The following is a 10616-nucleotide window of genomic DNA, read 5'->3' on the forward strand; positions in this document are numbered from 1 at the left end:
CACAAACACGCACACACACACACACACACACACACACATTTCTTCCGCTCATAGTCGCCAAGCTACTGATGGTTCAATCAGCCTCACACTCACATTTTAAAAGGATTCTCATTCTTTGTACACATTGCAAGTTTTTGTAATTTTGTAAGTTAATGTGTGTGTGTGTGTGTGTGTGTGTGTGTGTGTGTGTGTGTGTGTGTGCGTGCGTGCGTGCGTGCGTGCGTGCTTGTGTGTGTGTGTGTGTGTGTGTGTCAGTGTGTGTGTGTGTGTGTGTGTGTGTGTGTGTGTGTGTGTGTGTGTGTGTGTGTCTGTGTCTGTGTGTGTGTCTGTGTATATATAAATAAACACAATCTAAAAATTTAAATAAATAAATTAAAAACTTTTTTATTATTTATTTTAGACACTGCTATACATTTTTTGTTCAATATTTGTGGGGGAAAAAATGCTTACAGGAAGTATTCTTGTGAAAATTATTTTGTTGAAGGTAAGTTTTCTAAGTTATCTATCTATCTATCTATCTATCTATCTACCTAGTTTTTCTTTTCTAAAAGAAAAAATATCTTTTCAGTCTTATTTGTTCTACGTGTTTATCCAGTTGACCCAATGCTAAACTTGATCAACATGTGAACGCACAAGCTTAAATCTAACTTCTGCTACATGACAGTTGTGTGAGTGGAAAATTTAAAGTGCTATGTTTGTTTCTTTGTTTGTTTGTTTTTTTGCTTATGCTTTTAAAGAACTCCATTAATTCTGAATTTAAGTTTTCTTTTTTAAAGGACAGTGAAACCTACTGCTTCATGCTGCTCTTGTGGCCTACAAAGAGAAAGAATAGTGCTCAAATGAGTCATAATGACAGCTCTTTTCTCGAGCGCTTGCTTTGTGTAGAACTTAAGTGGGCGATGATAATCATGAGTGTGTGGGAGGAGGAGCTTTTATACCACCTCTGAGTGCCACATGATCGTGGTCACCTTTTCAATCCGAGGATAGGGGGAGTGATTGCTATCTGTTATGGAGCTGAAATAATGTTTCACACCTCTCCGAGAAAGTAGAGTTTAACTAAATCCTCTGCTTTCTCTCTCTTCCATTCTCTTTTTCCTGCTTATGGAACACTGAGGATAGGACTGAGACTGTTTTTTTAAGCTCATGCAAAATATAAAGAGGTGCAAGCATGGAGATTTTACTGGAGCAATTCAAGAAGGAATGAAACACTGAATGTGATGTGTGATGAGAAGCCAGCGTTGCCACAGCAACACTTTTGTGGAGGAGTGCAAGTCCAGCCCATTTCACTCACACATAAACAGTGTGTGAAGCTCCAGCCATGACACACACTCCCTCTCTTCTGCACGAAGGGGCGCTCTGAACACTGATGAGTGTGTGAGGAAAAAGGGGGAATAAAGATCAACTCTGTGCTCTGTTCTCGTACTTGGTATTCTCACATGGACACACACACACACACACACGCACACACACACACACACACACACATCTCAGCATGCTGGAACCTGGAGTTTCAAGTCACTTATTTTGTAGCCTCATTCTCTCAACACTTTTTGGACACAAATCTTTCTGACTTCACATGTGGTTGGATGTGTAAGACCTCTCACACACACCTCACTGATGAACAGACTGTCAGGACATCTCCTGGGTCTTGCTGTGGAAACTGGGGTTATGAGTCCAGGTTTGTACACTTACTCTATTCTTTCTCTTCCTGAATAAAGTGTCAGAAGAAATTCTACAAGTTGATTATTGCTATTTTTTATCTGTATTATGTATTATCTGCTAAAGTAGACATGAATTACAGTATGTGTGGCTTCCTGGAAAAAAAATTCACATGGTGCGAGTTTCACATTTACGACTATATATGGTTCTGAAAAATACAGCCATGAACTGAAATATCTATCATTTTTAAAGTGATTATGCCAAATGTCAAAAACAAGAGAAAATTGCATTTAAAGATTTAACGGATGTTTTCTGATTACAAACTTAATTGATTAGATTCATTTTATCAAAAATAGTTATCCAAGAACTTCATTAAACACATCTAGCTAGCATAGCTTAATATTTTGTGCCACTGGCTCCTTACACAACAATCAAAACATGCCAAGGCAAGCTTACAAAATAAATGAGCTGATTATAATCAGTCATGTCCAATCACAGAGACAAAGTGCTGCTGTCTGTCGGTCATTGAACACAATGAGCACAATGAGTGTTGATTTGAAGGCAGGTGATACAACGTTCTCTCCTGCTTTTGTGCAGACTCATGCCGACTCAAATCTCTAAAGCTCATGGCTTTCACATGAATGGCACCAAAGTCAGTGAACTGATTGTCTTTTCTCGCTGTACTGGTTTATTTTCATCATCCAGTATAAAATCCATCTCATAACTCTGTAAACCTACATAAATAAAAAAAATGTACAGACTGATCAGGTGTCTGTCATTCCTTCTTAAGTTTTAGTCAAGAAAAATGTCACTAACAAGTAATGAAATGTCATCTCAAACGTATGAAAATGCTTTTTGTAGAGTAAATGTTTGTCTCTTCACTGACATCATTTAGAGTTCCTGATTCCTGAGTTACTGAGGTTCTTCACACACCCTCACCCACTTGCTGCTATAACAGAAGTGTATATATGTTTGCATTATACCCTGTGTATACAACCCTCTTTTGCACGTTTTGTACAATTTTCAGAATACATGCTGGTCTGTGCTATCTTGTGTTTTTTTTTTTTGCCTTGTATTGTCTCTGCACTTTTGCGCTAGGTCTTTCACATTGCACTTTATGTGGCTAGGACAACTTACTTTCAGTCTTTAGCTCTATCTTGCCTCATGTAGCTCTGTGTTGTTTTATGTAGCACTATGGTCCTGGAGGAACGTTGTTTCATTTCACTATGTACTGCGTCAGCTTCTTCATTTGACTTCATTTATTCAAAGATATTTTTTCACATATACATTACAGCACAGTGAAATTCTTATTTCACTTTCCCCAGCTTTAGAGGTTGGGGTCAGAGCACAGGGTTAATCATGAGACAGAACCAGCAGAGAGGGTTAAGGGCCTTGCTCAAGGGCCCAATAGTGTCAGCTTGTCAGTGCTGGGGCTTGAACCCCGATCCTCCAACCAAGAGGCTTATCTGCTTGAGCCACTACAGCCTTTATTAGCAACAAAGCAGTGCTTAGAAACTACAAAATGTATCACATGATAAATATTCTTTATAAAAGAATAATAGAACAGCTTTGTTAATATGCACCTCTTAATGTGTTTGCTCTCTAGGGAAGGAAGTAAAAAAGGTTTAGTGTTCTTAGCTTCCTAAAAGTGTCTGATTTAGAAGTGAGAGACAAAGCAACGAACTACAAAAACAGCTATAGACTTAACCTTTAGGGTGTTCTAATGTTTAACTGAAAATAATGAATTAATTGTCATTTCAGAGTTTCATTACAGTGATACTTAGTTTTTACTAGTATTAGACTGAGATTGATCATTAGTTTAAAGTATTATTTAAGTATTATTAAGAAATGTTAAATGAATGCCTTCTTACTCCATCGTAAAGTCAAGACTCAGGTCAAATCAAGAAGCTGTTATTGTCATTTGGACCATATATAAATATCTGATGCAGTACATAGGGACATAAAACAGGACCTGGTGCTACATAAAGACACAGAGCTACATTAGACAACACAGAACTAAGGTCTAAAAAGTAAATGAATTTATCCAAATAATAGACGTGTGTAATCTTATGTAAACGATGCAAGACAAGATACAGATAAATGCAAACAGATAATACAGTATAGTAAAAGACAGTTACACGATACAGTCTGTTGAATCTTTCACTCACTCTCAGTCTTTAGGCTTAATAAACATGCTGATGTTAGTAATTATGGGTAATCCATGATGTCATAACAATATAACAACTGATTAATAATCAACACTTTATGTGAAGTGGCACCAGATTTTATACGTCTTTATACGAATACCACACACTCCGTTTTCCGAACCAATGCAGAATCTGGCTAAGTTCTACTTTCTTTGTACTATAGCAACTTTAATAATAGAAAACGCTGAAGCCAATACATAATTAAACAGGTCTGATTTTATTCAGTATGAGACATTTAACGATGCTCTCACGGTATTCATCAACATTTAAGAACATATCATTTCCAGTAATACTGCCCATGACTGAATAACCTACAGAAATAATAAAGAAACATTTTGGCACACACACTTTACTGTTTTGGAGATTACATGACAAGAAATCAGGATTAAAGAAATAACATGTAGAGGCAGAAAGAGTTGGAGAGACCGCACTGTGAGAGAGGAATCTTTGGGAATCTTTTTTTTTCCCACGCTCCCTAAAAAATGTCCAGGGCTTTATGTGCGACAAACACAACAACCCAGGATTCAAAGCAATGCAAACCTACCCCCTTTCATACACGAGGTAAAACAGCTTTAAGGGGCATTTCTGAGCAAAAAATTTAACATCTACAATGTTAAAGATGTTTTTCATTTGTTAGTCACAGAAACTCGCTGTTTAAACTCAGATCAGTTCAAAAACATACCAAAGGCATGATTTTCCCACAGTGTGTTATTTTTGCTAGGTCAGGACAAGCCTGTGACATTTCTGCTACTTGTGTACGAATATTTACTGATTAAATATTGTCATGACCTTTGCTGAAGTGCCTTGTAAAGAATGCAGTTAGCACAGCGATAAAAGTTTAGCAGGAACAATGAGTAATAACAGGAAGACAGCGCGACAGAGTTTCCTGTATACACCTAAATTGTTTAGGGGTTTTTGAGCCGTGGTACAGATGTGACTCTTTTCACTATAAGTGACCTATTTTTTTTATTTTTTATTTTTTTGAGGATGTGTGATTTCATGACTGATATGGATTTCTGATCACGATGAACATGGTTTAAGAATCCTCTTGGAAATCCTCTCAGGTTTCCTCAGTCAGTTTAGCTATAGGCTAACCGGAGAGGTTTAGCATAGAACATCTTAGCAGATAGCCTGTAAAGCTAGTTTATGTTAGCTTGCTCGGTTCATTAGAAGTGAACTTAATAACATTTATGAGTTTGACTTATTAATAAATATAATAATTAATTAGACTGAAATCTTTTTTTTTTTTTATCTTTTTTGATAGACTAAATTTATTTTGAGCAGCATTTAACATTACTACGTTACTGCTGTTCAGAAAGTACCGGTACCCCAAACACACACACACACACACACACACACACACACACACACACACACACACACACACACACACACACACACACACACACACACAGCATTTTATTTACATTTTTCAACAGACTTCCTCATGGATGAGTTCTGAGAGCGCCAGACGTTTCTGACTGTTACTTCATCTCACAATTCTTAGAAATATCACCATTGGACAAGGCAAAATATTTCTGCCTTTTTTTTCTTATTGAAGTCTATATAATCTGTATTTATCAAAATATCAGCACACATCAATTGTGAAACAATTCAGATTTTTGAGGTGGATTTAATGTTTAAAAACATTTTACTTTATTCATATGAAATCCCATCACACAGCCCGTACATTAGGGCGTAAAATTCTGACACCAGCTAAAGCGCTATTTTGTATTTGTTTTAAATTTAACATAATGTAAAATTATTTCATATATTTAGATATTTTATAAATGATATAATATATTTTTCAATTGATGAAAATGATAGAGTGCAGAACCAAAACTCAGAAATAAAGAAAACAAAGCAAAATCACAAAAATAATTCATTTCACAAGGACATCACAAGGTTAGAGCTGAGATTTTCTACATTATCCATGACCGGAGGAGAAAAGGGTGTAAATGGTACTTTTATTCAGCGGGAGGTTTGGGAGAAGAGGTGGGGTAACAAAGAGACAGTAATTTTGTACATTTATGTCGTCCACTCATGCGTCTCAGTGCAGGTGGTCATGTGGGAGGTCCACACTCACTGCAGTAATTAGCGATATAGATGTTTACTGTGGATTATTTTAATCACAGGTTTACAGCAGTATGTACAAGCACAATTTTCCCAACAAAGAGTACTTTCCATTTGTCTAGCTATAACTTCTTCTACATTTTGAGAGGAAAAAAAGAACTTCAGAAGGTTGAAGGGTTTCTGGTGAATTTTACGTGGGGTCTTGTATGGTTTTAACGGAAGCTGATTTGGCAGATGTTCTTTGTCGCTGGGAGAAAATAAAAATGGCTCATTGTCATGACGTGAGCGACTGAATGACCTTCAGGTGAGGATGCGTTTATTCACTGTTCAGGGTTAGTGCACTTAGATTGCCATCAGTTCCACAACGGGCTAACACCAAGGACAGGGCTAGAGGATTTATTTATTTATTTATTTATTTATTTATTTATTTATTTATTTATACAGGAAAAATCATTAACATTCAAAATCATTAACAGGACAATGTAAAACTCTAAGCTGACACGTTTACTTGTATTTGAATTGTTTTTGTTTGTTTATGTTTGATTTGTTTTGTAGAAACCGATTCCTTTTCGTCTTTTAGGTTAAATCTTCCCGAGATCCCGTGATGCATCTGTACCGCACTACGAACTCCATTAAGAATGTGAGTATTAAGATCGCAGATTATACAACATGACTGTTGTGCGATTCTCTTTATCAGCATTGCACGTCCTTATCTAAGAATTACACCAACTGCAATAGCAAGACGAACAAAGGAAATGGGCGATTTTACGTTTTCATGCTGGCTGGCAGAGATAAGAGCAAAATCAATTAACTCTTACAAAACAGGCATGCTTGCCCACATAGTAGACTGGATTTTTCAAAGCTAATATTTTACCTGCCATTTTTTTTAAGCCAAGAAGATTGTTGTAGTCCCCTCAGCGCCCGTTGCCAGAGGGGCTACTCCGCAGTCGGACAAGCAGAAAGAATAATTAGCCTTTTCAAAAAGCACAACATCACTTCCACGGTGCTGAAATGCAGAGTTAAAATGCAGATTGTTAATGTCCTAAAAAGTAAAAAAGGGAAGGAGGGAGGGATTGAGAGAAAAAAAATAGAAAAAATACAGTCTCCCATCCTAGGCACCAGCCCCATGCGCCTCATCTGTCAAGACGTCACGCTTGCTTGCTCAGTTCAATTCTCATTTCGCTCTTTATCGCAGCCCGCTGGAGCCCGTGCTGAGGAAATTATCTGGCCTGAACAGTGGTGATAGGGAGACGCAGCGCGAGGACGGGGGCCGCCGCCGCCGCCGCAAGGTGAAAGGAAAATAGACAGAAAGAAAAGGAGAAGGACACCAATGAAATCATGCCCTCGTCCACCATGCAGATTTTCGCCTTCATCCTGGCGCTGCTTGGGGTTCTGGGTGCCACCATGGCCACGTTGCTGCCCAACTGGAAAGTTAGTGTCGCCACGGGCTCAAACATCATGACCGCAATCTCACAAATGCAGGGCCTGTGGATGGACTGCACCTGGTACAGCACGGGTATCTTCAGCTGCACGCTTAAGTACTCCGTACTGGCGCTGCCTGCTTACCTTCAGACCGCCCGCACCACCATGGTCCTCTCCTGTCTGCTGGCAACTCTCGGGCTCTGGCTGGCTGCCCTGGGGCTTAAATGTACTCACTGGGGTGGTAGTCAAAGCTCCAAGGTACAAACTGCAATTGCTGCCGGAACATGCTTCGTCCTTGCAGGCTTCCTGTGCCTCGTGCCAGCGTCCTGGTTCACCAATGAGGTCATCACCAGCTTTATGGATTCTAAAGTACCTCAGAGTGGAAAGTACGAGCCAGGGGGAGCCGTTTACGTGGCATTTGTGTCGGCTGGGTTTTTCTTAGCTGGAGGCGTCATTTTTTGTCTTTCATGCCCCAGAAAACGGGACAGGGCCACAAATTGCGGGGTATCCAACCCTGACAAGGTAATAAGGCAGGAGCAGAAGAAAAAGGAGCAGAGAGAACAACAGAGCCAGACGGAGCCACCGGAGCCAGAGCTGGAGCACAAAGAGAAAGCGGTGCAGGACAAACTCCAGCTGGAACAACAGCAGCAGCAGCAGCAGTACTACTCCCCATCTCGCAAGCGACCTCAGGACACCAAGGCCCTCTACAGCCTGCAGGACTATGTCTAAAAATTCTGAACAGTCTCAGGGATCGAGGCTCAGGTTGTACACGCGGCTGTCAGAAGCGATGAATGGAGGAAAGAGGGAGGAGTGATGACGCCAATGACGCTTTTCTCCCCCTTTCGTCAGTTTTTTCATGTACTGTGACCATTATCGTAAGTGGAGATGTTTCTAGAACCGTAGCCGGAACTGTAAATCCTCAGGTGAAACACGTACTGATTCAAGGAACATTAAATATACGGGCATGAAAAAAGTTCTGACTGCGTTTGTGTTGTTAGAGATAACGCTGCTACATGCCAAAGCTTTAAACTTAGAAGTCTGCATGTGACTGACGGCTGAAATCATTTCATTACACCAGACGAAAGCGGCTCTTTGGAAATAAGCTCTTTATTCAAATGAGCCATTATTGCTGTTTATAGCTTGATCCCATTGCAGAATGCTTAACAGATATGAGAAAACACATCACCCAAAAACATCGACTTACACCATTTCGACATGATGAGTATGGCACAATACAAAGTCTAAACCCCAGCGTAGAAACAGCACAATGTCTTGTCTTTATTTTCCAAAGTGTCTGGTGGAGGTGAAACATATTGAAGCGCACATCATTTGAGGTAATGATGCTCTTTGCTTTCCCATTAGCTTCGCTCCGGATGGGTGCACGCTGCTCATTTATTGCATGTAATCCAGCTCTCCTCCTCCTCCTCTTCCTCCTCCTCCTCCAAACACACACACACACACACACACACACATACACACTCTCTTGCTGCAGGGGTAATGGGGTCTTGCACCCAATCATTTTTACCATGTGTGACCGCCTGTCATTGGTGCAGGAAATGCAGCAGAGGCTGTTCTGAGGGACGCTGACATGGCTGCAGCCTGTTCTGAACCTCATGGATTGTAGTGAAAAGATTCCCTTCAGCCACATCTGAACCCTTTAATAGGTTTGGCAAAACATTCCTCGCTATACAGTAGGTCATGGTTTACAGAAAGAAAGAGTCTAAAGAAGGTCTTAAAGAGTTTCACCTTCAGACTTGGTTTATTATGTTTAGAGACTTTTATTGTTGACATTTTTAGTGTATGATGTTTGTTTCTTTGGAGGTTAAGGTAGCTATCAAAGTAAAGGCAGTTCTATCACATCGCATCATTTTTTAAACTAAACCTCGTCCAGTACTTCAGTGATGTTACTCAGATTGGCTATAATTTATAAGCATGAAACGTGTAAGTGAACGCTGGAACGTTATGTGACGGCCATCTTGAAAAAAATTAATTTATTCCTAACAAGCGATGCAAATGTTACTGTCATTCCACCTTAAACTTAACCCTTGTGTTATGTTTACTCTTTGGTCCCTTTGGTGCTGTTTGGGTCAAACTGACCTGGGGCAAGTTCTAATTTGGTTAACAAAATATACTATAGTAAAGACCTCGTGGTGTAAATCTAAAGAATAAATTGTTTCATTTAGAACTGATCTATCAAATGATGAACAACAATAAAAGCACGAGAAAAAAAAAAGAAAGACCATCTCTAAATGCGGATGATTTACAACAAATTCAAAACACTTTATAAAAATATAAAACAGGTCAGTTTGAGCCGAACACCACACAGAGGTTAAAGTAGTGGCTACGGATTTTCCTTGCTATCAAATAATTCTTTATAAATAAGAGATTATTTAGATTTATAATTGTTGTTTGAAAATATTTGATTATATATGAAGATGCGGTATTAACGTGTATTACAGAAAGTATTTAGGATACAATCAGACTTTCATTCATTGTTTCAGAAACCTTAGGTGAAGCAGCACCAAGGATGTCTCGTCTGCTCGATTTCATTAGATTTACATTTATATTTATGGTATTTGGCAGACACGGTTATTCAGATCGATGTACAAAAGTGCTTTGAAGCCTCTATCATGAATACACATTAACACTGGTTCTCTAGGTCACACACTTAGGATACCATCAACCTAAAACTATTTTTTTTTAATAACACATAAAACAAAACAGGGAAAATAAGCACTAGTTTAAGTGTTTCAGTAAGAGGTAGGTCTTCACCTGCCGTGTGAAGGTCAGTCAGTGAATCAGCTGTTCGGACATCTAGGGAAAGTTCATTACCCTGAGAGATAGTGCTAGTAAATTTCATTAGATTTCCAATGAGCAGGAAACCGTTTAAATAAGATTATGGCCAAAATAATGATCTATTAGTCATGTTTAAATCTGTGAGTTCTTCATGAAAAACTCTCATTTCATTGAAATAACAACTTCAGATTCTGGACCATTGACCAATGCAGTGATCTTTATTTTTATTATTTAACACAGTGCTAAATGAGTCCTCAACTCTGGTCTAACCTTTAAACAAGGAGTCTCCAAAGAGTGTCAGCTCTTTGTTACATATCTTTTGGCATCTCAGTAATAATTTGTATTTTTTGCATTTGTGTGAAAGGAAGCTGGTGAAGAAACGGCCATTTATAGCTACTAGAACACAAGTGATGACGGGATAACTCGTTTCTAAATTTCTCCGATATAACAGGAGAAAAG

General features: G+C 38.9%; 1 protein-coding gene across 1 annotated transcript; it reads left to right on the forward strand.

Annotated features, from left to right (window-relative positions):
• The first annotated feature begins 1138 nt into the window (after positions 1-1138).
• Positions 1139-9594, forward strand: LOC113648226 (claudin-20). The gene is made up of 3 exons (XM_027155331.2): positions 1139-1678; positions 6520-6579; positions 7135-9594. Exon 3 carries the CDS (start codon positions 7278-7280, stop codon positions 8088-8090), a length of 813 nt encoding a protein of 270 aa, XP_027011132.1. The 5' UTR covers positions 1139-1678; positions 6520-6579; positions 7135-7277; the 3' UTR covers positions 8091-9594.
• Positions 9595-10616: the final 1022 nt, after the last annotated feature.

The sequence above is a fragment of the Tachysurus fulvidraco genome, chromosome 16 (assembly GCF_022655615.1).
Source record: "Tachysurus fulvidraco isolate hzauxx_2018 chromosome 16, HZAU_PFXX_2.0, whole genome shotgun sequence".
NCBI lineage: Eukaryota > Metazoa > Chordata > Actinopteri > Siluriformes > Bagridae > Tachysurus > Tachysurus fulvidraco.

What these genes read in the sequence shown, in the direction of transcription:
- LOC113648226 (XM_027155331.2), top strand. Translation starts at nt 7,278, where the DNA reads ATGCCCTCGTCCACCATGCAGATTTTCGCCTTCATCCTGGCGCTGCTT.